The sequence below is a fragment of the Hyperolius riggenbachi genome, chromosome 2, assembly GCF_040937935.1.
Source record: "Hyperolius riggenbachi isolate aHypRig1 chromosome 2, aHypRig1.pri, whole genome shotgun sequence".
In the NCBI taxonomy this organism is placed as follows: Eukaryota; Metazoa; Chordata; class Amphibia; order Anura; family Hyperoliidae; genus Hyperolius; species Hyperolius riggenbachi.
Window position 1 is genome coordinate 282,403,208 of NC_090647.1, and position 23,570 is coordinate 282,426,777.

The 23,570-nt window shown below is 42.3% G+C and overlaps 1 protein-coding gene across 22 annotated transcripts in view; it reads right to left on the reverse strand.

The window, feature by feature from the left end:
- Positions 1-23,570, reverse strand: part of MACF1 (microtubule actin crosslinking factor 1) — a 449,681-nt gene that overhangs the window by 117,299 nt on the left and 308,812 nt on the right. For all 22 annotated transcript variants that reach the window (XM_068268830.1, XM_068268828.1, XM_068268833.1 and 19 more), the window contains one exon: positions 21,296-22,767. In XM_068268830.1, the coding sequence (XP_068124931.1) occupies positions 21,296-22,767 (1,472 nt within the window). The remainder of the gene's footprint in view (positions 1-21,295; positions 22,768-23,570) is intronic.

Here is a 23,570-nt window from a genome sequence, read left to right on the forward strand (position 1 = left end):
TGGCAGCATAATGCTCTGGGGGTACTTCTCTTCAGCAGGGACAGGGAAGCTGGTCAGAGTTGATGGGAAGATGGATGGAGCCAAATACAGGGCAAACTTGGAAGAAAACCCCTTGGAGTCTGCAAAAGACTTGAGACTGGGGCGGAGGTTCACCTTCCAGCAGGACAATGACCCTAAATATAAAGCCAGGGCAACAATGGAATGGTTTAAAACAAAACATATCCATGTGTTAGAATGGCCCAGTCAAAGTCCAGATCTAAATCCAATCGAGAATCTGTGGCAAGATCTGAAAACTGCTGTTCACAAACGCTGCCCATCTAATTTGACTGAGCTGGAGCCGTTTTGCAAAGAAGAATGAGCAAGGATTTCAGTCTCTAGATGTGCAAAGCTGGTAGAGACATACCCTAAAAGACTGGCAGCTGTAATTGCAGCAAAAAGGTGGTTTTACAAAGTATTGACTCAGGGGGATGAATAACTATGCACACCCCACTTTGCAGTTATTTTTTTAAAATGTTTGGAATCGTGTATGATTTTCGTTCCACTTCTCACGTGTGCACCACTTTGTATTGGTCTTTCACGTGGAATTCCAATAAAATTGATTCAAGCTTGTGGCAGTAAAATGACAAAATGTGGAAAACTTCAAGGGGGCCGAATACTTTTGCAAACCACTTTAAGTATATGGGAGTAACGCCCGGTATAGTAAACCCAGATATAATAGAACTTGGGCTATAGTAAACTGTTTTTTGGCCCCTGCAGTATTCTGTATCTGGCTATAGTGGAAGGATTCTGTGCTTGCATGCATGCACAGTGGCTACTGACTGGCTGAGTTAGCCAGCTTTCCGAAGGGTACAGCAGCTGAAGGGAGCAGCGCAGAATGATGGCGAGGAACCAGGACTACAGGGGGCTAGAGGAAGCCCTAGGTACGTTTTCTCTAAATAATCCCTTTGAGTGGTAAGACTTATGCTTCCCGTGCAAGTTGTTGCATGATTATTGCATGCGAATCCCTGCATATTGAGCACTGTTCTCCTATGTACAAGCACAGGCCTTTCGAAGATTGGACCATAATGCAGCTAGTGGAAACAAGCCCCTTTCCTAGAGAATTGCACAGGAAGAAGGTTCTGACATTGCTTACAATATGCTCTGCTGTCTACCACATATTCTTATGTCAATAAAATCTGCTACTTAATCATTGATGGAGTATTGTGTCAGAATAGATCATACATGTCAAATGGCCCTCCGAGCCATTCAATTTGGCCCTCAAGTGCTTTCCCCACTTTACATTATGTTTGGCCCTCTCTAGACCACCAGGGAAGCTATATTGGAGGTGAAGCCCTAGAACACCAAGGAAGCTAATCTGGGTAGGTAGGGAAAAGCACTAGACACCAGGGAACTGTATATGGGAGGGAGGAGGACAACGAGACACAAGGAAAATGTATAGGGGTTGGAGGGGAGCCATTAGACACCTGGGAACTGTAAGGGAGGAGGGTGGCCAGTAGACATTGAGGTTGGCCGGCGACTAGGTCCCAGTGTTCAATTTCGTCCCACTTTGTATTAGAGTTTGACACCCCTGGAATAGATGGGGAGCTGAAATGTGCAGATGCATGGGATGGATTTCAACATTCGAGCTGGTTACAATACATATAGGCAATGTATAACATAGGTAAAAATACAAACGGAGAAGAGAACCAGGAATATGCCAATTAGAAGAATCTTACACTTACACATAAATGACAGATACTCCATGTAAAGAGCAACAGTGGAAATCAAGTGGTTACAATTATGTGTACACATAAAAGAAATGTTGCTACTGTAAAAGCCCCACTTGTGTCCCATTCATATTTTATTGTCACTTCATATTTCTTCTAGTCAGATTCCTAGCATAACTTGGTTGAATACGTCTGACATACAAAGTATGCACAAGATAGGAGGCTATCATAAGCCTGGGTAGCCACATAGCAAGTTATAAACAGCTCTATCACAGCTGTCTACTCCATACAAACTGACAGCTGTGTTGGATTGGGTGTGTCAGGAATCCACATTCAGACAACGAAGCATTGACAAGAACCCAGATACACAAGCACTGACACAACCGCCTCTCTTATATCTATAAACAAGCTTCAATAAATCATAAGAAAAACACAAGGCCAATTCACAAAAGCCAACATTTACCAAAACTCAGCAGTTTTTGTGTACCTAAGAGTCTGCTCTTAACTTTGTTTTTTCTTCTAATGCATGCAGACAAATTGCACACCTATACCAGGCTATATCTGCCAGTGATCAGTAATTTTGGTGTTTTATTATTTATTTATAAAAGCGCAGTCAAATTACGCAGCACTTTACAGAGTATACTGTCTTGTCACTACTGTCCCTCAGAAGGGCTCACAATCTAGTCCCAACCATAGTCATATGTCTATGTATGTATCGTGAAATGCATGCATCATAGTCTAGGGTCAATTTAGGAGGAAACCAATTAACTTAGCTGTATGTTTTTGGGATGTGGGAGGAAACCAGAGTGCATGGAGGAAGCCCATGGAGACACGGTAGAACATGCAAACTCCTTGCAGATGTTAACCTGGCTAGGATTCAAACCAGGGACCCAGCGCTACAAGGTGAGAACGCTAACCACTACGCCACCATGCTGTCCAAATACCAAATTAACATAAACCTAACAAAAATGTATTGCAAGAAGAAAACTGTAAACGCTACATTAAAACAAAGCCAGTACAAGCTACTGAGTAAAGCTTGCTGTCATGATTTACATCATAGAACACAGTCACTGGCCTCAATTCACGGAGCATTATCAAACGTTTAGCAAACACTTTATCAAACGTTTGATAATTTACCTCATGGGTAAAATCTCCTTTTGAATTCACTAAGGTGTTATATATTTGTTGAACGTTTTATCGGTAAAACATTCCATAAATATATAACACCTTAGTGAATTTAAAATGAGATTTTACCCATGAGGTAAATTATCAAACGTTTGATAAAGTGTTTGATAAACGTTTGATAATGCTCCGTGAATTGAGGCCAACGTATCGTACAGCTTCATAGATTCCCAAGTGCTATTTTTAACTAACCAGTAGCTGGTCGATTATTGTGCCGTTAAGGAGTGATGTGTCAGATATGTCATTCATTACTATTAAATATAGAAAGACGGTCATATGATAATAATTTTGTAAACAAAAGAAATATGTCTGTTTCATGTGAGAAGAGACAATCAGTGTTCCCATAGTAACAGGGCTGTAGTTTAATGTACCTTTAAAGTAGTAGACACTGAATATGGACACTTAAACAAGCCTTCCTTGCATGGCAGCACCAACTATAGCTATTTCAATGAAGCTCTGAGTCATTTTGTGAGTCAGAAATTCAAGCCTGTAACAGGAGGATACAGCTCTTCATAAGGACAAAGGAGGACCAGGAAATAAAGGCTATTCTACCATGTGCTGTTCTACTTTTACCAGGACTTTATGTGGTGTCTTTTGTAAGTGACTGTTTGCAAGAGATACCAGACTATGCTGAACAATCTGGCAGAGATTTAAAAGGCACTTTCATTAACATTCCCTGGAGCCTTTACTACTGTCTTGATTCACCTAACCTAGATTTACTAACAGGCATCCTCAAAAGTGGGGTCATATTCAGTCCTATTCAGTAACTGAACAACGTTGTGTGTGTGAAAGAGAGAGAAACCGGAGCTGCAGCAACGCTGTATAACCAGGGGGCGAGAGCTGGGTGACAGCCTTCGTATCCAGGAAACCTCCTGGCACACTTGGAGTCAGCAGACACTATTCTTCTAGCTAATGCTAGAATTGCACTCACGATTCCTACCACAGTGTAATTACACAGAAAGTAAAATCAGATATTCTAATCTGGATAGATTGACTTTACTGGGTATTTTATTAATCACTAATAAAATCATGTACATGTAGATTTCTATCACTGCTGCTCATTGTGGCTCCAGGCTTGTGTTCAGGAAGATTTTACATATAAAATGTATTGTTTGTGGCTCATTCTGTCAGAAGACACTATAGGGTTTCCTCTTCAGAACTTAGAAGTCACAACTTCCTGGCACCATGCACACACTTATCCATGGAGAATTAGCTAAACATCTCTAGCTCTCCAGGCAGTTTTCTGGCACAGTTTGACTTCTATGTAGTTCATGCAAAACCACATTCTTTTCCTGCTATTGTCTCCACTTCCCATGAGCTCAGACACTACCTTCCCTAGATTCCAAACTGCAGGCATTCAGCCATGAACAGATACTGCGCCTTAAACCGAAACTTACAACACAAAGCTTGTTTACTAATTATGGCCTGAGCCCACTAACGCATTTGTGTCCGCTTTTCACCATCTGTACCATTGATGTGTTGCTGAAAAGGAGACACAAATGCATTAGTGGGCTCAGGCCCTTAAGGTCCATTCACACTAAAGTGTTTTGCCGCTATCGCTTTTTAAAAGTGGTAGTGTAATAAAACCCTATGGGCCCGTTTTTACTTGGGCAATTTGCTCTAATCGCCGCAAATCACTCAAAATTGCGAAACGCAAACGTGTCGCCTGCACCATTTTCAGGCGATTTCCCGGCAATCGCGTTTCGGTGCTATAGAAGCGCTAAACGCAATTGTGGAAAAATCACCACAGTGATCCGTGATTTTTCTGCGTGAAATCGCGGAAAAATTACTCCTGCAAAACGCCCTGCAAAAATCACCAGCGTTTTTGCAAACGCAAGTGTGAATGGGCCCTCAGGGCCCTTTTCCACTAGAGCGATTGCTGAATCGCAAAATCGCAATTCGCTAGGGTTTGCTAAATAACATAGGAATTGCGGTAGGTAATTTCCACTACTGCGATTTGATTTCTACAAACGTGCGATCGCGCCGCGGAGCGATTATTGCAGTGACTTTGCTATGCTATGCAGTGCATAGCAAAATCACAATCATCGGGAAAAAAAAAAGGACTTTGCAGAATCACAATCGCTAGCGTTTAGCGCAAACGCTAGTTTGCTAGTGGAAAAGGGCCCTAAGTGTGCATAATAGCACTAACAGGAGTTTCTGTAAACACATGATTTCCTGTTACCCATAACAACAGATTTCACCATGTGGATGCTGTACTTTGCATTATGCTACTTGGTTATTGAAGAACATATTTACTTGCCTTCCTTTTAGGCAAACCCATATGACCAGGGCCGGATTTGTACTTCTTACCGCCCAAGGCCGACTATTACCAGCCGCCCCATCCGAAACCGTATCCTACCACCTCTCTCCTCACACACCCATCCAAACATTCTTGAGCCGATGGTGTCCACTATTGGGGCTAGTGCCGAGGTCTCCATGGCAACGTGAAGTGAATCAATCATGTCACACGGGGGAACTGGTCAATCAAGCGATCTACAGGTGATGGGCGAGGTGGGAGCCGTCCACCAGACACACATAGTCAAAAGTGGCTCACAATTGGACATTGGGTGGGGTCAGCAACACGTAAAAGTGAGTCCTGTACCCACTGCTGTCTCCAGGGTAACAGCGCTAGCCAATCAATAATTAAGAAATGGGTACTGTGATGAGAGGCTGCTTTCTGTATTCTGTACTATTTTCTGGTGCTGCCCCTGGTCCTTTCATCCCCCACACCAAGTGTGTGAGACCCGGCCTTCTGTAACTGCCTGGAGCTGCTGCTATGTCATTGGACAAGGTCTGGCTCTTTGCTAGTCACACACTGTTCACAAACGTTTGGTTAATGGACTGCAGCTGCCTGTAGCACAGCACAGGCAGATGCCAGCTGGTACTAATAGTGCAGTTATCCTGACCACTTTCATTTCTTTGGACACTTGCAAATAATGCCCACTGTCTGCAGGCCGCCCCTTGTTTATCTGGTGCCCTAGGCCATGGCCTATGTGGCCTTGCCAGAAATCCGGCCATGCATATGACACACTTAACAATCGTTAGCCCTGCATACCATATGGTAAAGCCAAAAGAATGGTTAGTGGGTTCACAGACGATACTGGTCAACATTATCAAACAAAGTTTCAAGACTACCCAGGCCCTGTCAAGCCATAATCAATGTATCAAGCAGGAGCACTCATGTAAGCAATGTACCCTGTTCTGGTGGTCTTAAAATGTCCCACATGTTACACTGTCTACTGCTAAACTGCTAAGGAAAGTGTTCCAAATCATAAAAAACACAACAGTGTAGCACAGATGTTTGTGCTAAGGTGTATATAACTGTATAAATAAACATTTTTACAAGTATGTTATTTGCTACTAGTATAAGCAGGGCTGGAAGGGCTAGTGCTCATTCACATGCAGAACTTGCATTAAAATTGAGAGCCCATGTTAATCAATGGGCTCATTCACATCAAATGAAACAAATAGTATGTTGTATTTTTTCAGACAAGGTATATGTTTGCATATCTAATGTATTTTATGCAGGCACGTGTTTTAACACGTCACGGACGGTTGCGTGGCCGCAGACGCGTCCTTGAACTGCCCGTAAAGAAAATGCGATCGCAATCGATTCTCTACATCGATTGCGATTAAGATCGATGGAATCTGGGCTCTCTCTTCCTCTCAGCAGAGAACTAGCAGTAATTTAGGTGTAGGGTGCCGTCACGGAACAGCCGTGAGAAACGCGGGCGAATCTCGAAGATCCGTAGTCGATTTTTCTGATTTCCTGGTTAGATTTGTGTAGTCATGGCAAGCGATCAGAAACTGACATTTCTTAGTTTAAAAGACAGGTTTCTTTTTCTCCTTCCACCAAAAGGCAGGAGCCTGCGGCAGAGTGTCCCAGGCACCCAGCTGTGCTAATGGCCCATCCATCAAATGAAGTTGATAAGCAGCATGGCAGAACCAATTTATTGGGGAAAGGGTCAGACTCTCTGGCTACAATCCCAGCAGAGGAGCTGACACGTAGCTTGCGGCCCCAAGCTTCAAAAGAACCTTCACCTAGAAATGACCTGCTGTAAATCCCAGATGTATATAATATTCCATAAACTACTATATTTGTCATATTTCCTATGTTACAAGGCTGCCCGGCCCTCCAAACTCACAGAGAGTGCCGAGCTGTGTCGGGCGCTGGTTCTGAGAAACTTTCAGAACATTCCGAGGTAAAGACTGCCAGTTAGGCAGTTCGAAAGTGCCCTGATGATACCACAGGAGTCCCACCCTTCATGTTTGGTATCAGGGTGCTGGGTAAATCGGGACGGACCTGAAAATGTTAGTAAATCTGCCCTGACCTGTATGGTCCTGTGAGATAGAGCCCATATATGGTTAGATATGATTTCTGGTCCCCAGGACAAGGGGAGGACTCATCTCATATTAGGGGGTATGTGGCTCCCGCCCTCACTCCCTCATACTGGATCAGGGGCATAAGAATGGCAGAGGAGCCAAACTCAGTGTCCTCCACTTTGAACATCATCCTGATAATATCCTTGCCAGCTTGAGGACATGCTGGCACCTGGTTTGTTTGGACTTTGCTACTGAACTGAACTGAAACCAAGAACTTTGGATTTTCCCAGAAAGGACATCTTTCCACGAACTAAGTATTTTCTCCCTTTTTATTTTCCATACTGGCTATTAATGTTTTTATAATTGTTGATTTTAATAATTTTCTGTATATATTAATTATTTATGTTGTATTCTTAATAAAAGACGCTAACCGTCCTTTATTGATTCAGCTACCCTGCTATTCAGCTGCACAAACTGAACCTGGCTTCTGGAGAGACGCTACTATTGTCGCTAGCTAGACAGAATAGAGTGTGTTTAACAGTTTTTATTTGCAGGTCTAGACTTAGCTAGTCAGTGGGCTCCTCTGTCCCATGGTAACAGAGGTGGTGGCAGTTATACCCTGAAAAAGTGTGTAATTTGTAATTACCGTAACTCACAGGCTCCCTTCTAGTCGGTCTGCTGCCCAAATTCCAGCGGTTTCTGCGCACCGACTGCGACCACAGCTTGCATGGTCTGTGTGCTGAAACCGATTGGAAAGCAATTTGCGGTCCGGCCACTAGGGGCCCTGTGACAACACATACCAACGCAGATATTATGTGACGCAAAACACACATGCAAACACCTCAAATAGTGCAAGTACAGTCTGAAATGACACTACCGCAGAAAACGGAAAAATTTGTCCCCGAGTAAAATGCACCATAAATTACCCTTTTCCATTGTAGTGGTCGCTAACAGTAGACATTATTAGTCTGACAGCTCTAAACCTCTTACTGACAGGTTTTGGACTAGTCCATCTCCTTGAGGGGGATTACCAGGATTTCCTTTTTATTGTATTTGTTTACAGGATTTTTCCCCTAACATATTACGTTAATTCTCTATGGTAGCTGTGACATGTTTATATTGTACAAATGCAGGACAAACCCCAACACATTCATGAACAATTTCAGCAGATAGTGGCACATTAGGACAAACAGTCCTAGTGAATGAAGCCTTTTTGGATATCAGAAAGGTGTTCAATATATCCTGGCCAGCGCCATGAAAGTGCACTATACATTTGTCTTGAAGTTTTTTGATGTGGCGTACTATTCACACCAAAGATACAAACTGCAAGGCGTTTCATTTTTCTCTCCAGATTCTCCAGCTTCCTTTCAGCCCCAAAACAAAATACCGTAGTAATCTCACCAAACTGGCCCTACTGTGTCCACATGTGAGGAAAAATGACCAGTACGGAGTGACAGCAAAGAAGCAAATGTTGGCCCTGCCCTTACAGACATATACAGAGCTCTAGGGGAGGACCAAATAACTATTATACCTTTCCCTTGCTGGCATTAACCCTTCACAGTTTTAAATAAATAGTGTTCCATTCAGCTTATTGCAACCCTCTTATTGTGTACAGGAGCGGCATAATCATTCTCTGGTCCCATAATAAACCACAGGCCTGCCATGAAGGGCTCAATATACACTGGTCTATGGAAACAGAACACACATTGGTTCCTGTGAGGTAACTCTGCACTGAAGATTATGCTGGGTCTGTCTGTTTACAATAAGCATTCGATTTTTTAGCTGACAGACTAGACTGGTTAGGTAGGTAGGTAGGTAGGTAGGTAGGTGTAGGTGTGTGTTTTTTCAAAGTCACTGCCAGCTTTTCAGTTAATATTTAGGATTAGGCATTGGAAAGGAGAATGAGGGATGAGGAGATCAGTTTAAAAGCACCGCAAAGACAATATGATAGGGTATGATTAAGCCACATATTAGTGATACGAAATTGGCTTTCCCTGTGCATGGACATACACATAACCAGGTAGGTTTACCGGTGTGAGGTGATAGGAGATTGAAGGTAGCCTCTGCTTTTTCACCTTCACATTTTTTTCTTTTCCATTGCGTAACCCTGGTAAATGTTCTGTATATAAAAGTGGCCAAACATCTAGCGACCCAGCAGCCAGTTGACCATATAATTCGATAATTATTGAATAGGATGAAAATAGGTTTCACCGCAAGCATGCCCAATCGACAATTCGAGTGATTTTAGGCCAAAATTGGTTGAATGTAACGACTGGACATGCTGTGAAATTTGAGGCCGATGTGGTTGATCAGGTGCGTGACCATAATTGCGTGCAGTACTGGCGAACAGCAAACACAATGGAGCCCCCAGCTGCTGTCCCTCCCACATAGTTTTGCACCCCCCGCATTAAAATACTTTGTCATGTCGCCCACGCTGAGTGCTAAAACGCAGAAGTCACATGGGGCGCCAGAAGTACAGTGAACAGGTAAAGCGTGACAGGTAAAGTATTGTAGTGCAGGGCAACGGGAGGGGGGGGGAGGGAGGAACATAAAACACTCGGGAGGGATGTGGCCAGGGGAAGTAAGGCAACATCACCGGGTCAATTTCTGAAAGAATTCATGCTGAAATCGATTGGCAATCAGGCTGCGATGTATGGGCAACCAACAGATCTCTCGCTGATCACATTCAATGAGAAAGAGATCTGTCTCTTGGTCAAATTTGCCCATCATTACTAAATGTATGGGCACCTTTAGTGTATAATCATTCCATTATCAGAGCTTTATTACTGCACACATTGATGGTGGGGCTACTTAGCCCCACTGTATCCTTTTGTGAAATGAATTCTGTCAAACACTGATAGATGGGTCTACTGTAAGCTCAGTATGCAATATTCAGTTCCTGATAAATACCGGATACCAGTCATATTATAATTGTGTGAGAGTTATCAGATAAGAGCAGGTATCTCTACCTCATCTCCTTCATACTTAAGCCCACACCTCTTACTACATGTCATCTACTGTACATCTATCTTGCCTTAAATAAATATGTACGTAGTATGCCTTATATTTGTGGGAGGGAGTGTGAGAAGGGTATATTGCATTACACGCTGAGCAGGAAGGAGCTGGCTCAGTTGATATGCTTTGTGCAGGAAAGTAAACACCCACTCTAATGGCAATAAGGAGTGACAGGATAATGCTGGGCAGAAACGTTCAATATATTTATAGTTGAAAGTATACCCCAACCCATCATGCACACGGGTAATGGATACCGAGCATTCATAGCAGTCAGCAGTGTTTATGTGCATACAGTGATGCTGCGCCCTCTGGCTTGTAGTTCCTCCACATTCAGTTAAGGGTTGTCTACAATCTGCTGCTCTGTTGAAGACGAGAGAAAAACATATATCCTACTGGGAGAAGAGGAATCCACAGTGACAATCGCTGCACACTATGTCACAGCATGCCACAGACTGAGAGGAGCATAACAGAACTGTAAACCTAAAAAAATATCCACAGACTGCTTAGCCACTGTCCCCCTACCCCACCCCCTCCCATGTCCCCTTTTTTCCCCTTGCTTTGGCAATACCTGTAATGAATCTTGGTCATGCCAATAAAGCTATCTTTGATTTGATTTGAATGCTGCAGCAAATACAAAAACTGAATTGGCAGGGAGAAGGCAATGAGTGCCTTTGGGCGTGTTAGGGGCACCAAGCTGCATTAATGGCAAGTGTGCACTTATCCAGTACCATACATGGCTACTACTTAAGTGCAAGCTAGATTTTGCCTTCAGGCAAAATCATATTCGTCAACTAAAGTGTAAGCAGCTGAAATCAGCAAGTTAAATACTTTCATTCTTGATTTTAAAGTTTTCTTTAAATTTTCTATTTTTGTAAAATGAAGATGGAGCTGCTGCTCTTGGTAGCACTGAAGTGCAGTGGCACAGAACAGAAGCAACAAAACCCTGTCGATCTATATACTGTGTGCTTGCCAGCTGCTGCTCAGATGTTTCTTCAGTATACAGAAGTCAGATAAGGGGAGGGCCCAAAAAGCAGACCTAGGGTCAATTGCCAAAAATCTCTTGGAAACTGTTTCTTCTGTAAATATAGTGCCTGGATTCCAGCCTAGGCTGCACTTGCCTTGTGGAATTGTAACAAAATCACTTGTTCTTATATTGAATACAATTAATTTCAAATGTTGCAGTCTGGCTACTCTGTTAATACACCACCAAACCTCCTGTCCAAAATTTTTTTTTAATGAATTACACAGCTTTTTTTTCAGTGACAGCAGCCCTGGTCTTGGCACACATGAATTAGCTCAACATATCCAGGCTATGGCTGGTAAGCTCATTTTCAGACCTGGCACCATGCCTGGAGCACCTTCAGGCCAATGAGAAATCACCAGCATTCACAGATGCCAATATATATTATGCTAACTCACAGGACTCAGGAACAAGGCAACCTTTATTGTATATAAAATAACACTAACGAAGCACCATTTTTACAATCAAACCTTAAAAACGTCCAACATCTGTGCATAGCTCCTTCATACTGCAGATTTTATTGCCTGACCACAGTTTAATTTAAAACAGATGCCAATCTGTTTCCATTGGATACTCTACAACACAGGGGAGGTGCTCCCAGGTTTGATGCAACTCAATAAATTAAGGGCCTGAGCCCACTGAAGCAGTTGTGTCCGCTTTTCAGTTACGCGTCAATGTTACAGATGCTGAAAAGTGGACAGAACTGCATTAGTGGGCTCAGGCCATTACACAATTCATCCATAAAAGAGCATGCAGTGCAGGGATAAAAGAATAATTTATAATAAAGGACAATTCTCCTGGTGCCATACAATGGTGAGGGTAATGTTGAGTGCAGATAAGCTAGGCATACTCAGTGGAGGGAAGGCAGAATCTCCACTATTGAAATGATGGCATTGCTGCCTTCTGCAGATAATAAGGGGAGCTCACATTACGTCTACTCTGCAGCCTTACTCTAGAACCCCTTTTATGGAAGTTGCATTAGAAAAAAAAAATTGGTAAAATTTCAATATATGATGCTGCCATTCCAGAGAAAAGTCAGTCACATGACTCAGCGATCTGCAATCCAGGTTTGGAGCTGTCAGCAGAGTAGGGGTTTCTTCACCAAAGGTGATCACCTGCCCCCTACCACCTCCAAACCTCTCCTGCCAAGTCCATAATAAAGCATATAACCCTTTCCATACCCTCCACAGTACCATATATATTCCCGCGCATAAGACGAAAACTTTTCCAGTTAAAACAGAGTTTGGTATATACTTGCCGTATAAGACTACCCCTCTTCCAATGCACACCAAATTAAAATTAAAAAAACATCATATACTGGTGCTATGTATGAACAGATACTGGTGCTGTACTGTATGCGTTACCCAGTATATAACAGTATATAGTCAATTGACTGGTTGGATTAGTCAACTCTCCCTAAGTGGATTGGTCAGCTCTCCTTGTCTACCTGATTATCAGAGCGGTATGGAAGAATAGATTGCGCTGTGCCCACAAAACCCACCTCTTTCACCCTTCTGACCGCCCTTGTATCCTATTTAATTCCTTCTCTGCCTCTCAGATCTCGCACATGTGCGCCTGCGCCGCTTCCCAACAGTCCTTATCAGTGAGTCAGTAACAGGACAGAGCGTATCACCCGGCATCAATGACACCCGGCGTATAAGACAACCCCTGACTTTTCAGAAGATTTTCAAGGGTTAAAAAAAAAAAAAGTCTTATACGCAGGAATATACAATAGGTTTGTAAAAGTGACAAACACTTCTGTCCTATCTGCAATTAGATCCATTTCTCACTGCACTTTTTTTAAAAATAATTTTATTAAAACACCAAGAAGGGTGTGGGAAGATGAATGCTTTATTACACAAGGAGCAGGGAAGAATTAGCCATGAACTAATGAGACTCTGGAGCAATACCTACATCGCTAGCCAAAGAGTTGATCTCACCAGCAGTACAGATAAGGTAAGCAGGGTCAACTCTGCATTCAGAGGGAAAGAGTAGTTAGTGCCCCTTGCAGCTTCTCCCAGGCTAGCCAAAAATAATCTGACAATGGCACATGGAGTCAGTATTGTGAATTCAGCTAGCCAGGTAGTTATAATAAATAAATGTTTTGTATGCAACACCCAAAACATTGTGCATTTCAGATTATGCTACATTCTACACAATATGCACAAAACCCATGCACCTATATTTAAGGATTCAGAGAGTCCTTCTCTATAGTGAATGTGCATTGCTATAAATGGGAGAGCTAGGGTGTTTAACAGTAATAGAGAGGATGGATTTTTTTTCTTCAGTATTAGACAAGACAAATAACATTTATGTCGCGCTTTTCTCCTGGCGGACTCAAAGCACCAGAGCTGCAGCCACTAGGACGCGCTCTATAGGCAGTAGCAGTGTTAGGGAGACTTGCCTAAGGTCTCCTACTGAATAGGTGCTGGCTTACTGAACAGGCAGAGCAGAGATTCGAACCCTGGTCTCCTGCATCAGAGGCAGAACCCGAGCCCTTAACCATCACACCATCTATATTATAAGCATAATGGCTAATTTTCTATGAACATTACCTTTAGAGTATTGTTCAATCAAATACATGTATTTATTCCTTTGTTTTTGAGCGATTATAATTTTGCACGTTTTTTTCACTGTTATTCAAGATTGTTCCCTCAATGTTGTAAGTGATTGTAATCATCAAAGACCATCACAGTTTTTGTTTCTTAAATCCAGTTAGATAGTAAAACCATGTATAGACACTACAGTAGAATGCCAAAAGTCAGTAAAGTCTTGAACAGACACGTGTTTAGCTGGCCAGAAGTGAGTCCGTTACATCCTACACAGACACTTGAGTTTTCTGGCTGAAATCATTTGGCAGACTGTCTGCTGGCAGCTAGTGACAGTCCAGGCATGCTTGGCACAGCTGAGCTCCATGTACTGTTCTACAAAGAGGTGAGTGGAGGCATAACAAAGGGATCACTACAGGTCAGAGGGACAGCGACTGGTCAGAGCATTAGACTTCAGCTAATTGCATGTCGCATACATTTTGTCTAAATACTGCTACAACTGTGGAAGCTGCTGTTCATCCAGGATGTGTGTTGCCCACAATGTCGTCCCATCTGGTCCATGTTCATGCTGGATCTGTGAACTGAAATGTTCCTCCCATTCACCCTGGTCCCTGTAATCACTCCATGAAAAAGGTGACTTCTGTCTGAAGTCATCTTTTCAGACAGGAGAGGCAGGCTTGCTGCAGTGTTCTCTTTTATCACCCTCCCATTCCATCCTCTGCCGCACCACATTCACTAGCCTTTGCCTCGGGTCAGGTATACATTAAAGAGAACCTGAGATGGAGATTTAAAAAGAAAATATACATACCTGGGATTTCCTCCAGCTCCCTCCAGGCTTATCTATCCCTCGCCGCCGTCTTCCGCCTCTTCGTTCTTCTATAATTGGCCCCGGAATGTCCTTCGGTCCAGGGGCCAACTGCGCATGCATGCCATGCCCACTCCCCTCGCCGGGAGCGTGGCAGGGGAGCGCGCGCGGCCAGACTGTTCCTGCGCCGACTGAAAGACTTACCGGCACCAACAAGGAGAACTGCTGCAAGGGAGCGATAAGGCTGGAGGGAGCTGGAGGAAACCCCAGGTATGTATATTTTCTTTTTAAATCCCCATCTCAGGTACACTTTAAGGATAAATCAATTACAATGCTTTATATTTTCTTCTGTGTAGGTTATATCAATATTTCGTCACTTTCTGGTCAAGTGGATACCTTGCAGGTGTATTGTGTGCAAGCTAAGAGATCAGATCTTGATATAATTGTGTCTAATGTGTGATTCTGTATTACCGGTAAGAGTTTTATTTTCACAAATTTCATGTTTTTGGGGTTTTTTTAATTTCACTTTAAAAAGAAAAACCTTAGAGAAGGAACATGTTGAAACTTCTGTGCTACATCTGTAGTTTATATGTATGCATCTGGCTACCATATACAGTTTACTGCCATCAGGAAAGCCGCAAAATGCTGCAGGGCATACAGAGAATACGGTACTTGATGAGTAGGTGATACAGAACAGCAGTGAATCTACAGCAACACAGCAGCCACTCTGCTGAATAAAACAATTATGCTGTTGATATGATTTATTGTCTTGAATTTTAGCAAATTAAATAGTGTTTCAAGGGACATTGGGTGCACATTTTATTGATGGACAAAACTGAGGGGCCTTTTTCAGATGTTTATCCCTGACTGTGTGTTTCTGCTCATCTTCTGTCCAAGAGACAACAGTACGTTACAAGAAAACCTCATCCAACATAGGTGAACATTGCACCTTCAGCAGTTTGTACCCTAACAAGGGCCCCACTGTTCCAATGACAACTACACAATTCCCAGTTTAAATTAATTTCGTCTAATCTTTAACCATCACAAGGAGTGAGGGGATATCTTCTTCCCAGAAGAGATGCTGGGAAGACTAAAGGTGGCCACTAACAGTCCAATTTCTAGCAAAAAATCGTTCAAGCGATCAGAAATTCTGATCGGATTGGTTGTAAACAATCTCAGTTGATGGGCACAATCAATTACAAACAATTATAAAAATAGTCGTCCGATTGGCTTTTCGTCAAACCAAAATTTGAATTTTCTTGTTGGTTGTGATAGAAAGGAAGCAAAGATTGCTTCATTGATGGTGTAGTGAACGATTTTTCTTTCGATCAGAATTTTTGATCGCTCGAATGATTTTTCGCTAGAAATTGGACCGTTAGTGGCCACCTTAAAACCTTTCCTCACGATATTCGTATCTAAAAAAATAGTTTGATCTCAACCTTCTTTTTAAGGGTACAACTTTTGGCATTCAGTTAAAGCAGATGTATATTGTATTAAGTGAACTTATATACCACATTTGTTAACATCCAACAAGAGGAAAATTTTTATAAAACACCCATTGATGGCCTATGCAAAAAAACAAACAAACTGATTATGTTTGTAACTTCTCCATTATTTAGAAAAACATACAAGCTTTTCATCTTAGGCCAAGTCCACAAGATACTGGACTAGAGACATGTATGGTCACAGCGGATCAGATATATGTGAAGGGCAGGTCCGCTGTGTCAAGATACGTTTTATATCCACTGGAGTCTGATGCAGCATGCACTTTGATAACAGGCAGCAGGGGAGAAAGCATCAGTGGTGGATTTTATTTTTTTGTACAATTTTCTTATGTCTGCTTTCCATTGAAAGCTTTTGTGAAAACGGATGACATTCGCTCACACGGTTTCATTGTGTCCATCGGCATATCTAGCATATGGGGTGTCTGGACAATATGCAAGATGGAACAGAGACAATGGATGTGTTGAAAATGGAGAAGTCTGAATAAATCCTACAGATAACAGAATCAATTGACATGTCTTCTTATCTGTTCATCTCTGTTCTGGAAAACTGTTAATTTTTATTTGTAGTGTGAACCTAACTTCAGGCTTGGGTTAGTGGCCTTCTCCAGCAGATGTGAACTGTGCATGTGCTTATGTTCTCTCCTATGCATGCACTTATTACATGTTACTGAGGATATCACTTCCCACAACGCTACTGTGAAGCAAAGCCTGATTTTTTTTTTGTTTTGCTGTTCAAACAAAGTTCTTGATTAGGAGAATTGGTAGCATACATGGTGATATGAAAACAATTCATATGTGTCAACTTGAAATGTAGGTGACAAGTCCGTTTTTAAGTCAATTTGTGTCATGCATAATACAGTATACAAGATTATCACTCTCTCTTCAGTCCGCTGTAACAGGTTTTTCTGCTGTCATACTTCCTACAGTCATGACACCCTCCCCTAGCTTATGTTTTCATGTATAGGAGGAGCTATGAAGTCAAACCCTATCTGTTGCTCACCTGTCTTTAAAAGGGGCACTATGGCGAAAGTAATGCTGTTCCATTATCCACACATCAGTTATTTAATATGGACAGCATACATTTCGCCATAGACCTTGTGTTTAAAAAAAAAAGCAAAAAAAAAAGCTCCTAAGACCACTCTCCTACCCTACACTGCTGAGCTGCGCCATTACATCAGCTCTTGTGATAGACTGCTCTCTGCTAAACTGCTAGCAGACACTCTACACAGCTGATTTATAATGTGGTGGCTCACACACTACAGAGCACTGCTGTTGCATTTCCTATGTAACTCGCTAAGTAAAATAAACAAGGTGATAATGAGTTACTTACTTAGCAGCCTGTTTATTTACTTAGCTAGTTACATGTAAAAAATCAGCAGGTGTGTGAGCCGCCACATTATAAATCAGCTGTGTTGAGTGTCTGCTAGCAGTTTAGCAGAGAGCAGTCCATCGCAAGAGCTGATGTAATGACGCAGCTGTGTAGGAGAGTAGAGTGGTCTTAGGGGCTTTTTTTTTTTTTTTTTAACACAAGGTCTATGGTGAAATTCATGCTGTCCATATTAAATAACTGATGTGGTAATAATGGAACAGCATAATTTTCACCATACTGCCCCTTTAAAATCACCCTTTTGGAGCAAAGTGGGCACTGCGCTTTACAGGGTGTGACCACAATCCATTCTCAACTACGACTATAAACCAGCCTGCGTTCCAAAGTCATCTGGCCATACAACCAATAGGAGGGGATGGCTGCAGTTGCTTCAGTGTCTATATTCTTATATCAGAAAGTGCTGGCAGCAGAATGACCTGATTTTACTCCCCCCAGACTTGTTTTTCAAAATGAGCACTGCTGGGAGGCTAGCAAGGCTGTACCGTGTACCTCATACATTTGTAAGCTCTATACATCCCGACTATTTACATTTGTATGCTCTATATATCCCGACTATTTAGTTCACCATTATCGAACTAGTTGTATGTAATGCAAATCTGATATACAAATATTTGATCTTGGAAGCTTGCATTACCTCAAAAACACTTTAAAGAAGCACTGTAGTGAAGTGATATTCGCCATAAATTTAGTTGACACTGTATCAAGATCGACACCAGTTCCCTTGAAAGCTATTTAAGGCATTAAGAACCAGAAATGCAATCCGATCATAAAGCGGACCTAAACCCTTGCACAGCAGACAAAGAAAGTTGGATGCTCAGAAATTCACCCTGTGTGTTTGTGTTTACAGAGAACAGCCCAATTCCCCCTTATCTGTAAGTAATCAGCAAGTGTAAATCAGGGCTGTCAGCTGTGCCCTTGTTTTGTACTAAAATGTAAACACAGAAGGTTAACTCTTTCTGTGCTCCTAGGAATTCCCGGAAGTAAACACTGCAGTTTTATTGTAAGATTTCTATAAGTTGCAGCTAAAAAATGTTTTTCTTTAACGGGTTTTTATGGTGATTATCTTTTAGAGCAGAGAAGAAGTTTTGAGTTTAGGTCTGCTTTATATTGTCCTGTGCCTAATGTGTAAGGGAAGGGGTAAGGGAAGGGTCAAACTAGAGGGTAAGGAAAAACTGCAGTGTTTTCCTGCGGAGAAATCTAAATTCTTGGCCAACAGCCCGCTGTGAGCAGCTGACTCTCGGCAAAAGGGAATCACATGCGTTGTGGGAAAAAAAGGCAGCAATGCAGCCTTTTTTCCCCACTGCAGAAAAACGCACATTGCTCACATTGTGCATTGAGAAGCATTATGTGCGTTTTTGAGTTGCAGAAAACACACACAATTTTAAGCAAATGTGACCCCTGCCTTTCCCTGCAGGAAAGAATAGAAAAGGCATTACTGATGCAGCCAGATAACTCCTTTCCACTTTTCACATTGTATTTTATAATTTAATAAAGTTAACCTGAGTTTGGTTAATATATCACTTATTGCCCCATTATAATTTATGTAGTAACATCTCTATTGTTATTTCAATCCCTAGTATATGTACTGAATGGGACAGAAAAAGTGTGAAGTGGTGTTCTTCAGCCACTAAGAAAAGCTCTATATACAGTGGCGTCGTTAAGGATCTATGGGCCCCAGTGCGAGTTTTACATGGCCTCCCCCCACCCCCCAAGCACTATATACATAACAATTGATACGGCAAACCAAAACCTACCAAGGATTTCCACAGTGTCAGAAGTGCAAGTTGGGAATGGGAAACAGTTTATTAATAATAACTACTATTTAAAGCATCTATAGAAGTGATTATTACCAGCACAGGACCAAAAGAGAGCCAATATTGTGCTTGAGGGAGGGCCCCTCTCGGGGGCCCTCTGGCCCACGGGCCTCGATGCGGTCGCAACCTCGGCACCCCCTATTGCTACGCCACTGTCTATGTAAATGTGTCCGTTTATGTAAAATGTATTTAGCAAGGCATATGAGGCATTCTCCTTTTACATTTTTAAAGGGGATCTGTTGACGTTTTAAAAAACAAAAACTGTCACTTACCTGGGGCTTCTATCGGTTCCCTGCAGCTAGAATGTCCTCTTCCGATGCGCCGATCCCCGCCGCCGGCATCGGTGTAATTCGTCTAACTGAATAGAAGTGCGGCTGTGCGGCCGTGGCGTGCCTGCTCCCGCACGCATCAGCGGGAGCTTACTGCGCAGGCGCACTACGAAGTTTTCCTGTACTGCGCAGTAAGCTCCTAATGACGTGCGTGGGAGCGAGCTCCGCTGCACTTCGATTCGTCTAGTTAGACGAATAATTACGGCAGGGAACGCCGCATCGGAAAAGGACGGCGCGGTACATTCCAGCTGCAGGGGGCCGATAGAAGCCCCAGGTAAGTGGCAGTTTTTGTTTTTTAAAACGTCAACAGAACTCCTTTAAATAAGCCTGTAGGTAATTTTAAATGCCTAAATTAAATATGTCCTGGAAAACATATGAAAAGTTCTCCTGAATCACCTTACTTTAAAACCCATTTTGCCAAAAGACACCACCATGAAATCAGCATCTGAGCCGACTTCAGATAGGAAGTTCAGATTTACTTGCTCCCCCCACCTCCATCCACACAGTGGCACCACTCCCGGACTGATTTCCTTGAGAAAGGTGGGCTTGGGCCATGCCAATGTAGGGCAGAGATGGGAAGAGCAACATTCAGCTTCCAGATTAATTTCCTTCCCTCATTCTGGTTAGATGCAGAATTTCACAGTGAGCTCCTGGCAAAACAAGGCTGCATTTGGGGATAAAAGTAAAATGATTCAAGAATGCTTTTCATAAGCTCTCCAGGGCTTATTTAATGCATGCATTTAAAATTCACTTAAGTTATGCTTTAAAGCCTATCTCCAGACAAATCTACACACACCATGTGATGTCCAAGGAATTACAGTTCTCAAAAACTGTGCGGAAGATAAACTCTGTGTAGCTAAAAATCCTGAATTTTGTTCCTAGCATCCTATCTTGTGTATATGTTTTGTTTGCCTGTGTTTTTTGGCTCTGGATATTGCTGAAGTTACTTTTTGGCAAATATCTCTTCTTATTTCCTCTCTGTGCTCTTTTAGATCACTAAGCCAAGTGCGCCCTACACACATAAGTAGCCATGTTCCTCAGATAACAGAATTCATGTGATTTGAGGTCTGAGTGATAGGGAGGCATGGGGGCAGGTATGGCGGTGCAGCACAGGAGCAGGCTGTGTGTGCCATTGTGCTGTGGTGCCCCATGGCATGAGCCTGCACCCCCCTAGATACGCCTCTGAATTGGTCTGAAGGCATTGTGTCCCATATAACTATGACGCTGAGCATGATTTACAAAGATTCAGAGATTTGGTACTGTATAGAAAATCACCAAGGTTTGATATACGAGATTCACTGATATGTAATACTCTATGGTGATTCAGAGAAGTGGTTCTCCTCAAATATTTGGGCTGGAGTTTTGCAGTGTAATCGAGGGATTCTCGGTACAGTTTGACCTGCTATTTGAATTGTGATAGTTGACATAGTAGGTCCCACTATTTACTTCTTTATGGTATAAGTATGATCGGACTTAAATACGTAGAACATATTCAAAGCAGATTGCATTGGTTAGGAGCTGACTTTTCATTCTAAGCAATCTGAATTGCTTGTACATTTCTCTAATGCGAAGCTAGCAAAAATTGTAAACTTGCATTTTCTGTGACCAAGAAAAACATACATTTCTTACAATACTTGATCATTTAAAAATAAATCATACCTTAAAATCTTGTAACTGCTGCTTGACAGTTTCAACTTCGGATCCAACGACTTCCCTTAAAGCACTGCTGCCCTCTGCTGCGATTATCTGGTATGTCAGGCCTTTCAGTTTCGTGTTAAAATCTTCTATTTTCCCCAGAGTAGCTTCCAACTGTTCCTGTCTATTCTTTCCACGTTCAGTAAGCTTAGCACATTGCTTATTTAATGTTCCAAGCTCTCGCAATAATCCAATGAGGTCAGGGCCTCCTTCGTTCTCCAGCATATCTCTGCATTTCTTTTCTGAAAATTCAACGTCTGATTTTAAGGCTTGGAGCGTCTCCAAAAACTTTTGGACAACTTCAGTTTGAGACTTCAGACTGTCTATATCCCGCCCCACTGGACCCATGTTGTCAAGTTCATCATCTAAATCAGTTAAATTAGAGAAGATTTCTCTAACATGAGTATGAAATTGACCAATTCCTTGAAGCTTCTGCTCCATACTAGAACAACATTCATTTACCTCCTGTTTCACAGTCTCAAAGTTATGCTGCACATCTTCTGCTTTATGCTGGAGATTGGAAACATCAGAGCCTGCTGGGGCATCTTCTGTCAATCCCTGAATTAGATTTTTCAAGTAATTAACATGTGTCTCTAAGTTCTGTAGCATGTCCTGCTGAGATCTCATGTTTTCTAAATTCTTACTGCTGCATGCCTGAGGACCAAGGGCTGCATAGATCTCCAGATGATGCTTAGCTCCTTCTAGTTTCTTGTCAATAGTTTTAAAACTATCATTAAGCTCCTTTAGTCTTGAGGACATTTCTTCAATGGAGTCTGTTTTGGCATGGAGCTCTTCTGTGATACTGTCCATTTTTTGATTTAGTCTGGCCCTTTCTTCTAGAATTTCATGGTCATCAACTTCAGCTGCTTCAATCAGAAGGTCAGCTGTGCTGTTCATCATTTCTACCAGAGAACGCTTCTTGTCAATTTCACTTTGAAGAACTTTTGCCCTGAGAAGCTGAGACTCAAGCTGGACGGTGTCAAGAGTAACATCCATTCCTTTCATTTGAGTCTCACAGTCTGTCAGCCAAGGGACCAAATCTTCAACATGTCTTCCAAACTTTTGAGCTTTATTCAAACAATCTTTCAATTTGTTATGCCTTTCTAATGTCTTCTTTCCTAGTTCTTCCCAGTTAGTTTTCAGACTTGCCAGCTGATTTTGTAGTGCAGTTTTCTCTTCTCCAGGCTGTGAGGTCAGGAGCAGAGACTCACCTTCAGCAACAATCATTTCATAAGATCCACTATTCTGGTTCAGACTCTTCTGGAATTCCTCCTGTTCCTGAAGGAGAGTCTGTAATTTCTCCAGTTTGGATGACACAGGAGGGCACTTTGACTGCTGCATTACTTTTTCATCCAACCAGTTTCTCAATTCATCAAACATCTGCTGGAACTGCTGGGAACTGGCAAGTGCTGTCTGAAGCCTATTAACACGATCCGCTGCAAAATAGAATGCTCAAGATTAATGTAGGAATTTTAAATTGTCTTTTATTAAATTAAGGTGCCATCTATTCCTAAACATATACAATTTTCTTTAAAAATATTTGTAAATACTTAAAGGAACCCTGTCCCTTTTTTCACACAAACACACACGTACACACACACACGTGTAATCACAGACAGACAGACACACACACACACACACACACACACACGTGTAAACACACACACACACACACACACGTGTAAACACACACACACACACGTGTAAACACACACACGTGTAAACACACACACACGTGTAAACACACACACGTGTAAACACACGTGTAAACACACACACACACACACGTGTAAACACACACACACACGTGTAAACACACACACACACACACACACACACACACACACACACACACACACACACACGTGTAAACACACACACACACACACACACACACACGTGTAAACACACACACGTGTAAACACACACACACGTGTAAACACACACACACACACACACGTGTAAACACACACACACGTGTAAACACACACACGTGTAAACACACACACGTTTAAACACACACACACACACGTTTAAACACACACACACACACACACGTGTAAACACACACACACACACACGTGTAAACACACACACACACACACACACGTGTAAACACACACATACACATGTGTAAACACACACACGTGTAAACACACACATACACATGTGTAAACACACACACACACACACACACACGTGTAAACACACACACACACACACACACGTGTAAACACAC